This window comes from Mytilus californianus, unplaced genomic scaffold (genome assembly GCF_021869535.1).
Source record: "Mytilus californianus isolate M0D057914Y unplaced genomic scaffold, xbMytCali1.0.p SCAF_26, whole genome shotgun sequence".
In the NCBI taxonomy this organism is placed as follows: Eukaryota; Metazoa; Mollusca; class Bivalvia; order Mytilida; family Mytilidae; genus Mytilus; species Mytilus californianus.
The window spans coordinates 792,345-805,881 of NW_026262675.1; the positions used below are offsets into that span (position 1 = coordinate 792,345).

The window sequence follows — 13,537 nt, forward strand, 5'->3', positions numbered from 1 at the left end:
TGTAAAATTGGAGTCAATCTAGAATTAGATTGTGAAATTTCATGTATTTTTTTAATAAATATATGTGCCATATTTAAATTCATATTCTGTAAGAACATTGCGCAACACATGCCTGATGACCATTTGTTTTTCAAATCCTATGACAACAAGTAATTTGTCATTTGAAATGAGTAGCAAATCTTCTTTCCTACAGAGGGTGTTTTCAATGTATTGAATAAACCTTAGGATTACATTGGTTGTAATGAAAAACCTTTAGTTCTCTGTCAAATAAAAATTGATAATTTCACTCCTCTGAGCTTGTACATAAATATGTGTTGTCAAGATGTTGTTAGTGACGTCAAAATTTAGTAAGAACTCATAGAATTAGGTATATTCCAGGAATTTTTACTTGATTTACATTTAAACTCCATATAATTATTAATAAAAAGAATATCTTATCCAAAAATAGAAATATAAAAAAAAAAAGATATTCAACTTGTGACTTACTACAGGGATTTTTTACTCGTGTGCTACAGGCATTCATGCATTAATGTGTTGTTCTGTCACTCATTCAATATTTTTTGTTTTTCTATTCTTATTGGTTAAAACATTGATATTAAGTGAGTGTGTTATCCCAATTTGTATTTTTTTTACTAAACAAATGCTCTTATTGAAATAAATGATTCAGTTAATTGCACAAGTTGATTACTGAAAGTTTCAAAGAGAATTATTTTCGTTATTTTCCCCAGAGATGACACCACCAGGTCTTGCTACGTAATGCTGCCATTAAAAATAACCCAAAGGAACTTACAACTTCGATTTTTTCAGTAACAAACAATTAAACAAATGAAATATGGAATTAAACCTTTTTTTAATTTTGCAATATTTTGTGTTAATGAATTTAACATTTGCTGCTTGAAGATAGTTAAATTTCAATTAACTTTCATCAAAACAAAGGTGTTGTAATAAAGTAGATATTTTATGGTCATTTTGCTGTTAAAGCATTGTCAGAATACTTTTTTACAATACATAGGTAAAGGAATTTTCCTGTTGAAATTCTAGTTATGCAAAGATATATGCATTAACATGTATTTTAAGAAGGGAGGATTCTTATTATAGAGACATTTTTTGTCCCCCGCGCAACACGTTTTTGGGGACACAGAAATATCAGGGGTCCGTCCCGTCTTCTTAGTGCTTTCACATGTACAATTCTTGCCAGATTTTTATACAACTTATATCATAGGTTTATATCAGCAATGTCTCGGATGAGTTCAAAAATCAGTGCCAATCAATAATTTCTAAAAGAGTTATGGCCCTTAGAAATATTATTTATATGGAAAATTGCATTGTTAGCGCTCTCATGTGTACAATTCTTGCCAGGTTTTTATAAAACATATCATAGGTTTATATCAGCAATGTCTCAGAGGAGATCGAAAATTAGTGCAGATCAATAATTTTTTGAAGAGTTATTCCTCTTGGAAACATAAATTATATGGAAAATTACATCTTTAGCACTCTCATGTACAATTTTTGCTAAATTTTTATGAAACTTATATTGTAGGTTTACATCAGCAATGTCTCAGACGAATTCAAAAATCAGTGTCAATCAATTATTTTTAAAAGAGTTCTGCCCCTTTGAAATTTTGATTATATGGAAATTTGCATTCTAAGCACTCTCACGTACAATTTTTGCCAGATTTTTATCAAATTCATATCAAATTCATATCAAAGGTTAATATCAGCAATGTCACGGAAAATTTCAAAAATAATTGCTGATCAAATATTTTTAATGAGTTTTGCCCCTTGGAAATATTAAATATATCAGAAATTGCTCTTGTCTTCAACTCTTTAAGATAATTTTAAAAAGTTTATAAAAAAATTTTTTTTTTTAGTTATTGACCTTGAACAGAGAAAATATGTGCAACGCGGGGGACATCGGAACTCTGTTCTTTTATTTTTATAAATTTAACATTTTAAAGGGGTAATGGAACCCACTAATGACAGCAATTGAGTTCATGATTCAATCTTAATCTTAATTAGACCTAAAAATTAAATCTTGTTTTTACTCTGCAAGCTGAAAGTAATGATTGGCTGGTCTGAATTGAGAATAATACTTAAAATGACTGTTAATCATTCAATTTATTTACATCAGAATCCATGTTTATGATAACTGAATATTGATAGGATATGCCAGTGATGTAACAATTGAAGGTCTTCTGTTTGGATGATGCAGATAAGGGATTTATCATCAATTTATTGGCCCTTGTAGCAGGAGATTTATAAATGGATAGGCTAAGCAAACAGAAATCAATCAATGTAAATGGATGGGTTAAACTCTTAACATTAATATTACCCGTTAATTCATTTGAAAGGTTAATTATTATGAGATGTTCTGAAAGTTATTCTTACTGTGCAAATTTGTATATATATATATATGTCCTGAAATGATCTCACAAAAAAAGAAATTGGAGATAAAAAGTACTGCTATTAATTTTGTAAAATGGCATTTGTGGAATTTCAAGAGAAAATCAAGATATTTGTTTAAACTTTCAGATAAGATGCAAATTTTAGATGGAAAATAATCCTAATTGCAGTGGTTTTGACTAGACAAACCTTTGCTATTTGCTAATGGAATTCTTTTAAGTACTATGTTTTTCTTTTAATTGCAGATTGAATAACTTTTACCTAGGTTGTACTGAGTCATCTAACCTCTGTTTTTCTTTTCATTATTTTTGCTTTGTAATAATTTAAATAGAGTGACATTCAATAATGAAATTGACCACATGAAAAGATTTTGGTTTTTAAGTAAAACCCACACAAAGAAGAAAAGAAAGGAAAATTGTGCACCTTTTGAACTTTTTGAACTACTTGCAACCAGAATTTATAAATACATGTACAGAAAACATTTGACAAATTTTTTTTGTAGTCTGCAGAAAAGAAATTGATTGAAAGGCTTCTAAATCCTTGAAATCTACAATGACAAACAAAATTCTTTCAAAAATATCAAATAAATGAAGACTTACATTCAATATTAGAAATTGACAGTCTGTTGAGGGTTATGTTCATTAGAAAGTAATATTTAATAAGTGATTCCATTGAAAATTATTAACATGTTGATATGGATCAAAATTTGCAATTCAGTTAAAGATTCTACATTAAATATTAGTTCATTGTTATCACAATTGGAAATTGAGTTGGTTATTCATAATAAGTGAATAAAATTCAGTGTTGTATAATAACTTGTATTATTTTGATGATAGAAATAATTGTGATTTTCCATAATGATTTCATAATATTTGGACCAATGTTCTCTCAAGGTAGTAAAATTACATCATGTCTTCCAATAATTTGTATTTGTTTTCCTGTTACTATTCCGTATTGTATGTGGACATGAAATGTTCGATTGACTTTCCATATCATGTCATCAGTCTTTGTACAAGTTGGTACAGTTTCTTTCTCTTGATATTAGTTTGAAAAGGTTAAAAAAAATCATATTACAAACAAAAATTGACATTTTAAGTAATCATTACCAGTCTTGAAGGGTTTTAATTGAAGTTTTCAATCTCAGTAATCTTGCTCTCGACTGAACTCTTTATTTACCTGTAATGAATAGAAGGAAAATAAATAGACTTAATTTTTAAATTCGCTCTGTTGTTGGACATAATTTTTGATATTGATAACAGTAATTAGGAATTTGTTACTGAGAGAATGTAACTCAGTTTTTCCTGAAGTTTTTTCAGTACAAGTGTACTATCAAATGATTCAAAAGTTATTCATCATACTACTTCGAAAAGAGATTTTTATTTATTAGAAGTCTTACAAATGGGTTTTGGGATAGTTGTTGGATGTAAGACTTGAGAAATACAAACTTTATAGCACTTCACGCTTTACAGCAAATACCACAAATTTTTTTAGAAACAAGCTTTATTTATATTATTGCTAATGATGAGTAGATTGTAAAAATGTATTGCTTCTATATGATATTTTTAACTTATGCCTATATTAGTGATTCTTAAAGTAGATCTGATTAGTGTTATCACATGTTTGTTTGGCTAATGTTGAAAGTAGACCTGATCAGCATCATCACTTTTTGTCTTGCCTTGACGGAGTAAATAGCGAGACTTAGATATGCAGCGTCGTCAACAATGTATTAGTTTGTGATTAGGTCAGTTTATGAGGAATCACTAGTGGTAGGTCAATGGTATTTGTTATGCAGTTGTATTAGCATAGGGACATCTCATGTCCATGGAGATTATTTTGCCCCGCCCCCTCAGTCATGGTTTATTGACTTTGAAACTTTTGCTTGCTTTACATGTATTAGTTTGTGATTAGGTCAGTTTATGGATTTCAGTATTTTTGTAATTTTACTTTTTATGGGGAACCACTAGTGGTAGGTTAATGGTATTTTAGTATGTAGATACCTTAGCATGTATCATTTCCAGAGTTCGCGAAAACTTATTTCGACCCGTCGGTCATGGGACCGACAAAGCATGATTATTTGTCAGTCCTACAAAATTTTAGCCAGTCCTACAAAATCTGTCAATTTTATCCTGAAATAAAATTAATTACATATTTTATTGAAAAATAACTTTATTAATATTAGTTTGATTCTTCGCACCCACAGACAAATTAACAATGAAGGACCAGTTCAGGTCTTCTGATTGTTCTTATTTAAAGTCATCTTCACTATCCATTTCATCATCTGAATCGCTTTCTCAGCTGTTACAGTATTTGTTTGCTCCATTGAAGGGTTCAATCGCCGATTGTTTGCCAGGGATGGCTCTATGAACAAATTTAGAAGGCCACGTGTAAATCGCCGCTTTGGTTTGTTTATAATAAATCCGTAAACTAGTACCGGAAATTGGCAGCGGGTACATCTGATAACCGATGTAAATACTTATTGGAAACAGTTGCGGTACATCTAATAACCGATGTAAAAAAGTGCTGAAATATGCACTACAACGGCTGTTTTTACATCGGTCATCGGGACCGGCACTAGCCTTCAAAATACTGGTCCGAGCCTCATTTTGACCGATAGGACCGACAGGACCGACCATTTTCGCGAACTCTGCATTTCCATGGAGAATATTTGGTTCTGCCCCCTCAGTCATGGTCTATTGACTTTGTATGTTTTGCATAGTTCACATGTTAAAGTTTGTGATTAGATGAATTTAAGAGGAACCACTAATGTGAAGTCAGTGATATTCGGTAAGCAGTTGTATTAGCATTTGCAAATCTCTTCTCCATAGAGATCATATGGCCCCATCCCCTCATCATGGTTCATTGACTTTGAAACTTTTACCTTGTTTACAAGTTAATGTATGTGTTTTGGTTTGTGTAAGGGTAACACTTATGATAGGACAATGGTATTTGGTATGCAGTTTTATAAGCATTGGCATTTATCAACTATGGAGGTTATTTGGTCCTGCATGTTAGTCATGGTTCATTGACTTTGAATGTTTTCCATAGTTTACATGTTTTAATATTGCCATTTGGATTCAATATTTGCATTATACTACCAAAATTACAAAAGGCGAGACATATCTCTGTGTCAACAGTTTATTTTAAACTTATTTTTAAATAGATCTGCGTCCTCGCTTATCTTCCTCATTTTCAAAGTAGATATGATCAGCATCATTTTCCTCCTTATTTCCTCCATTATTAATCAGTTCATGTGTACCCCTTTATTTCTCATAGTAGATGTTATTTAATGAATTTTACCAACTAGAAATTAATCTTATACTGTGGATTCATTGATATTCGTGGATACCAATTTTTGTGGATTTGTTGGTATAGATAAACAACTAACTTAAATTTTCAACCAAGTGCCAATTTCATATAGGTTTGTATGCAGACTTTAGCAAAACCATGACATCAAATATCAAAGAAAATAGAATTTTCCCTCATACACGAAAATTGGTACCAAAGAAAATAAATGAATCCACAATACTTAATTTAACTTCATGAGTACAGGTTGATTTGAGTACAGGTTGATTTAACTTCATGAGTACAGGTTAATTTAACTTCATGAGTACAGGTTGATTTAAATTGATCTACATGTATATAATTTTATGTAGTTACTAATTGTGTGAATTAGAATTTAACTGTGCACTAACTATTTTTGTAGTTGATGTTCTCCCTTCTAACACGCACAATGAAGAGGCTTATTGGAGAGGTAAGACCTCCATTATAGTTGGAAGGTAGTCTTATTATGAACACAGTAAAAAGGAAAACAAAATTTCAGGACTGTTATTTTTCAAAATAAATAGACGCACATGTTTTGAAATCATGATGATGTTTTTACTTTATTTGTTTCCTATTAAATACTACTTCTTATGTGATTATGGGTGGAAAATCACAGGGGCCCAGTAGCCATTGGCACTTAAAATTTTAGCTGGGCTACTATTTTTTCACATTTTTGCAGATCAGATAGAATTGGGTTTCTTCTTAAAAATATTAGTTCCTATCTTTGTAAACACTTACTGTGAAACATAGGTTATTCCAACATAATTGGGCTGAGTTCTGTAATTCTAGAAAAAGGTAAACCAAATTGTTCAGATAATAGATTAAAAGCATTTTAGCTAAACCCGTGTTAATTTTGGGAAGAAGGCAGTAATTAGAAAAATCAGGTTTATGTGCACAATTATGAGCTTAGTAAACATAATATAGAAAGATGTATAGACAGTGTACAAATGCAAGGGATTTGATATCTAAAATTGAGACTCACAGTATGCAAACAGGGGTTGGCTTTCATGTTTTCAGAGCATAAAAATGCATTTAAGACACACAATGGATGATTTGTGGATTATGTTTGTAATCATCTGTTTGACAAAAGTTTAAAAAACTTTATCATAGTATAAGTAAACATTTGCTCAAGTAGACACATCAAATGGGTGGTAGCTATGGAATTATGTTGATGGTAATTGTATTGACCTGTCAGGAAAGGTCATATATGCAGACATTGTGTACAATTATGCATGTCTTTCAAATATAGGTCTACTTAAATTTTGCCAGGTGAAAACATGTTCCAGTGTTATAAATCTGATTTTTTATTGGCCCTGAATATATTAAATTTCTGTTTCATTGGTTTTGTAGTTTATTAAAAATGATGTGAGTTTTACTTGTATTTTAAAGCCTCTAGGTTAATAGATCTGTCACAAATTTAGAACAATGCTATCCAGTAAACAAAAGTTCTGTTTCAGTTTTGATCAATTTAAAGTTTTAAGTTATTTCCAGATCTGTAATCATAAATCAAGTCATACAAAGGAAAAATGGCTAATTTCAGTGATCAGTTCTATATGAAAGAGTATGATATGTGAAATATCATTATAAAAAATCATTGAAAATTGCATAAATCATCAGTCACAGATGGGATTAATTTTTGTTTTACTTCAAAATCTTTGTAGTTTTGCTGAAATTACAGTTTACAAACAAAAAAATAGATTTCCATAGATGTCTTGAATGTGTATGAAATAATGTAACTACATATAAAGCAACAAAAAATCAAAGGCTTATGTAATTAGATGTTAAATCAGATTTTTTTTACCATTTATTATATATTATGTTTGGTATGGATAAATATTGATATGAATAATCAAAATGCTCAAAAATGAAATATTTGACAGGCAAAGATGATGAATCTCCAATACCAACAAAAGCAGCCTTGGCAAGATCTGCTACGAAAAGAAGTACTCCGAAGAAAGTTCCTCCTATACCTGCCCAATCAACGGAGAGATTGGTAAGCCATCAACGAGAGGATGATGGTGACAGTGCATATGCGACATCCCTAGAAAGTACACTGGCAGAGGAATCACACATGGAGGTAATCAAACTATCATATTGTTAGTTTTTGGCTAGCCTTCGAGTGTCTGTTTAGATGTTTCTTCTGCATCAGTTATTTTCTTTTCTCTTTAGATTCAGGCCTACACATTATCTAAATTATTAAGAAGACAGAACTTTTCAAGATGTTCACGTAGCCAGTAAATTTAAGGTACGATTTGGGGCCAAATCAACCCTAAATTAAATTTGCAGAATTGAAAGTATTAATACCATTAATGAGTTATATGGCCAAAAACACATTAAATTCTTTAGAATGGTGAATTTGCAAACCTTTCGACTCACAGATGCTAAGAAATAATATAGAGCACAAGCATCGGCAACATAGATATACACACTGGAATGTATCTACCGGTTGACAAAAAAATTTTGGCAGAACTTTTGCTCTAAATTCATTTTACTCAAACATGAAATTAAGCCTTATTTTCCAAAATTTGTATGAATCATCACTCTCAGTATATGTTTATGTTAAATTCTAAAAACAAGAGAGGAGTCATTTTGATTATTTTGTCAATTGTATTGCACCAGCATCAAATTGTGTGTATGAGACTTACCTTATAATTCATAAAGGACTTTATTTAGCAGGTTAAAAATCTAACCAGAAATGGTATTCATCCAATTATTTTATTTTTGGTCAATTAACAGGGCAAAATAAGCTCCAAAGTGTACCTTCTTGGCTTCTCTTTTGTGGAATGTTAACTTATTTCTCTTAATTAAAATCTGGTTCTTTTTAATCTGCATTTTTATGGCTTCATATTTATGGATATCATGCAATTAAATTTTATTTGCACAAAATATTTTTGTTATCTTTGATTTAATTTACCCCACTGATTTTTTTTTTTAATGAATAACATGAAGCATTATTTTGTTATACTCTTAGTATATGTTTATGTTAAATTCTAAAAACAAGAGAGGAGTCATTTTAATTATATTTGAGAGTATATAGAATGAAAATTAAGCCTACAGAAAGACCTTGTATATTCTGTAAGAAAAATAGATTGCTCCATAGAATCTAAAAGAGAAAAGATATACTAGAAAATGTAGTATAGTTAGCCATCAGATCAACACTAGATTCTCTCTATTTAATACTATAATACATAGTATAGGGTACTAGAAATATGTAGTAGGCAACCAATTGACATTACATTTCATAGAATTATCATCCTTTCAATACAGATATGGCCATGTATTTCCTACACTATGATTGACTGGCTTATCACAATTCGGTTTGGCTCAGAAAATTTATAAAAAACAAATAAAATTCTAGAAACTAATATAAAACATGTATAGGGTCAGTGAGGAGAGTATGTCAATTCTTATCAGCCTTTTGCTGAAGTAATTTTTGTGACTTAAAAACTAAAGTTTAACATATTGATAAGAATTACTAGTGGTCTTGTCTGTCTTAGTCATCTTTAGATATCTAGATTTTTTAAGCATGCAGATATAGATATATATCAGTCTAATATTGTTTATGTACTGTAAATCGTTATATACCACTGTATTTTTTGCATGATATTGTATAAAAATTTCTATTTAGTTAGCTAGCTTGATGTTGATTAAGTCAGGAGACATTAGGACTTAACTTGAGGCACAATTCTTTTGAAATTTTGTCAACCAGAATAAAGATCATTACTATTAATTTTAAGAAATGTTCTAACCTAAGAGCTTTATCTCCGTTATAAACGAATATCAAACTGAATTTGATTTGATTACCGGTATGAATGTTGTGTTATTACTGAATGTTTGACCAGTGTAAAACAGCATGTATGAACAAAGCATTCAGAATGACATATTCACAAAAAGGAAATTAAAGTTAAAACAATTATGGATTATACTTTTGTATAACATTGAATAAGACATAAATAGTTATCTAATAACCAAAGAAGGAATCTTCTTTTCTTTAATGGATTTAATCACTTTGTTAGGAAAAGAAAGAAAGAATAAAAAAGACACTATTTATTATTTAATCTATAATGGACAACCAGGGGCTCCCTTTTTAAATGAAATGTATATTTCTAAGTTCTGGTGTCCTTAAAAACCATAAATTTTGCAGTACATGTTGTAATTTTGTTCAGTAAATATGGTATTTTGTAAGCAATTTATCTTATTTTTAATAAAATTTCAATTTCATATTTTCAAAATTACCAAATGAAATAATGTTGATATTGTAAGGCGGTTTGTATTTTGTTGTCGAACAACTGAATGGTGACCAGTTGAGGCACATTGTAGTAAGTGTTTAAAAGGAATGAAACTCAAAACTGTCCAACAACTTACAGATAATTTTGAACATTAGTGTAGAAAGAAGTTCAAAATTTAGAATGGAATTGTTAAAAGACAGGATATAATGGCTTTCCATATTTTTTTTAATTTAATATACTAACCAGAGGCTTTTATTTTCTGGAACAAATGATATAACAAACGTTCTAAATTCTTCTGGACTTAATTTTGTAATTGTCAAGTTGTTCATAAAAACTATTTACATCAAGCTAGCTATACTTTTCTTGTATCACTTTACAAATTCAAATCCATGCTGTTTCTATGGAATGGAGACTTTGGGCTTGGCGGTATGTGTAGTTGCACCCTTAATAACTTTTTCCAAACCTGTTTTTTTATTTGACAGATGATGAAATATTTGAAGAGTATCCATGGAGGCCCTAAGGTTGGTTTGCATGTAATCCCGTTCATAAGGTTTTACTAAGGGTTTGAAAAATTCTTTGGAAAAAGGAATGTTAAGAGTGAAAATCAGAACAACATGTAATATAGATAAAGAATATAATTGTTTGTGTTGATCATTAACATATCAAATTATTGAAATAGAACAGATGATAGAAAAACAGATATAAGATCAGTTAAAATTTTGTTTCATTTGAAACAGTGCTATGCAATTCAGCTGTGCATGAAGTTTTTAAGTATTATTTCTTTTAGAAAATATCATGAAAGTTAAAACTGTCATTCGGGCTGTTGTCTCTTTGACACATTCCCCATTTCCATTCTCAATTTTAAGTCAGTATAATTAATGTTTTAAGTTCATAGTTTGGGGAAAGTTGCACAAAATAGTGTATTATATTGGTTTAGTTTGTAAGAATATGGGTAAATTTTGGGGTTTTATTTATTAATTTTTTTTCTGTAATTTGTTTTCATTTTAAAGATGTTAATTCATAGAGAATTATTGATTTCCAGCAAAGATTTCAAAAAAGTATGGAAAATAACTTCATGGAATACTGAGGGTTCAATACTTTTATACAATAAATACATGAGACATAATGAATTTGATCTGAACATGTTTGTCAGGATGTAGGTACAGGATAATAAACTCTGAATGAACTCCTTTACAGCTGTATTATTATAGCAGTAATTATATCAGTTCGTTGCCATATTTATCGTTTAATGACATATTGGTGTAGGTAGAAGACGTTAATAAAAAATCTTATCAATGTGCTTGTAGAAATAAAACAAAAAGCTCAACTCAACAATAAGAATAACAAATTTGGTATTGTCGCTGTTAATTCCAAGTTCCAATAAACTTATCAAATAATCCTAATTGCTGTTCATGTGCAAATGTAAGCATATGGGGCCTTCATATTTGAAGCATAACAAATTATTTGGTATAGATGTCATTCCATTGATCAGATGTGAATATTAATTATAATAAGTATATTTCATTAGCTTTACCAACATCAGGATAGAGGGAAAAAAATTCAATAAGAAAAGATACAAAATTTTCAGGGAGGGAAAACAAGAGGGTATTTGGATCCTTTCTTGTATAAAAAATGGCTGTATAATATTTCTTTTATTCTTTTAACTTAATACAAGCTTTATACTTTGCAGTGAAGGGAAGATATTCATTAGTTCAGTTTTTAACGTGAATGTATAATGATGAAATTATTGTAATTAAAGCCTAATATTTATCCCTGGATTCAAAATCTATAATTGATCTTTTTAAGATGATGCATTCCTTGAAGAGTATCAGGAGCAGTGCCAGTAAAAAGAAAGAAAAGATAAGTAGCAGACATGGAAGTCAGCGAAGCATATCCTCAAGGTCAAGGTCACCATCACCTGACACACACGAAAGTGGAATATGGAGCACGGCATCTTCAAATAGAGATTCTGAGTCGGATGCTAATTCATTATCAAGTCGCGGCAGAAAAGGGTAGGTATTACTGGCAATGTTCATGAGAACTGTCTTTTGTTATTAAATGAATTTTGAGGAAAAAACATACAAATTGAAAAAAAAAGGATGCACTCCAACTGACTTATACTGATTAGAAACAAACACACTGAAAATGCATATGCAGTGTTGTAACAAGTATTTTGCATATGCCAACAGTTAATTTAAATCTAAAAAAAATTTAAAATATAGCAGAGCTGTTTACTTGCAGTGATTGTCTGTAATTTCAAGGGATTTCTGACTACACTTTTATGGTTACATGTTGAAAATTTACTGAATAGTGTTAATCTGGAAAAAATCAGATTACCTAAATTGGTCTGTCTGTTTCAGGGAAGGAATTGATTGTATCTTGAATTACTTTCTTTTGTCAGATATGGATCAATATCTTGGGTTTCAATAAAATTAATAGGTGCATTTTTTAAACAAAATTTAGTTAGTGGAAATTCTCCTTTGTTACAATTTCAATGAGAGGAATCTTATCAAGGTGTCTGTCTCTCAGAATATTTGGTATTTTGGTAACATGTTTTTGAAACCACGGATGTTATTGAAATGACGCGTACTGTACATACAGGAAATCATTTTGAGTGGTATGGTTAGCAACAAATTACCGATAGTCATCATGGTTATAGCACATATATACATGATTTTAACACAATTTTATACTTGAAACATATTAATATACTGAAAAGAAGTGAAAAATACTGGCAAGTGTCTAGTGATTCAGGGCAGTTTAAACAAATATAATATTTTTAGACATAAATCTTGCAAATTTTTTTCCAAGTTAATTTCAATCAAGAAAAAAAAACTGGAAGTGTTACAGTAGAAGTTCAAGTTCTCAATGAATTTTGTTTTTTTTTTCTTTCAGGAAGAAAACAGAATCACCATTTGAATCAAAACCAAAATTAGCAAGAACTAACTCACTTGAACGTAAACCACATGACCTTACTGTGGATACTAATAAAAATGAAATAGGAAAATCTGTGATTCGTATAGATTATAATCCATCAAGTGGCGTGACTTTCCGTGAAAACAGGACGTCTGACGTCCAGGTTGTTGGTAAAGGTTATAATGATGAGCCAAATGAAACAAAACCAATAATAATGGGAGCAAATGGTCGGAGGAGGCGTGTTCAACCTAAAGGTACTTTTGACTTGAATTGTTTGTTATATTTTTCACAATTTTTTGTGTATGATTTGACCTAATTTGCAAAAAGCACTTTAATTTAAACAATTTTTGTGCAAAAAAGAAGATCACATTCTTGAATTTTCAAGTTCAATTTTTAAAATATTCTTACTAAACTATTTAATATAAAATGTAGGATTAAAAAAAAAACCAAGTAAATGAGCTTTTAGTAACTTTATATCATTATCCTTGCTTGTGTCAGAAGGGGTTATAAAGGACGGTAGTATCAACTCATCCAAAACCAGTGATTATTTCCTAAATACAAACAATTTTCAGAAAGTAATGGCATTGTTACCTTTGTTTTAATTTTGATCAAAATATTTGTTTAGGTTTCTCATTGCCAAACATTGGATTATGTTGGGAAATGGGGGA

At 30.1% G+C, this 13,537-nt stretch overlaps 1 protein-coding gene across 19 annotated transcripts in view; it reads left to right on the forward strand.

The window, feature by feature from the left end:
- Positions 1-13,537, forward strand: part of LOC127732612 (TOG array regulator of axonemal microtubules protein 1-like) — an 86,202-nt gene that overhangs the window by 48,148 nt on the left and 24,517 nt on the right. For 12 of the 19 annotated variants that reach the window (XM_052241666.1, XM_052241665.1, XM_052241672.1 and 9 more), the window contains 5 exons: positions 6,107-6,154; positions 7,605-7,801; positions 10,436-10,474; positions 11,760-11,965; positions 12,849-13,123. In XM_052241666.1, coding sequence (XP_052097626.1) covers positions 6,107-6,154; positions 7,605-7,801; positions 10,436-10,474; positions 11,760-11,965; positions 12,849-13,123 — 765 coding nt within the window. Of the gene's footprint in view, positions 1-6,106; positions 6,155-7,604; positions 7,802-10,435; positions 10,475-11,759; positions 11,970-12,848; positions 13,124-13,537 lie in introns of those variants that run through there. The other 7 variants (XM_052241668.1, XM_052241673.1, XM_052241674.1 and 4 more) reach the window with 3 other exon arrangements.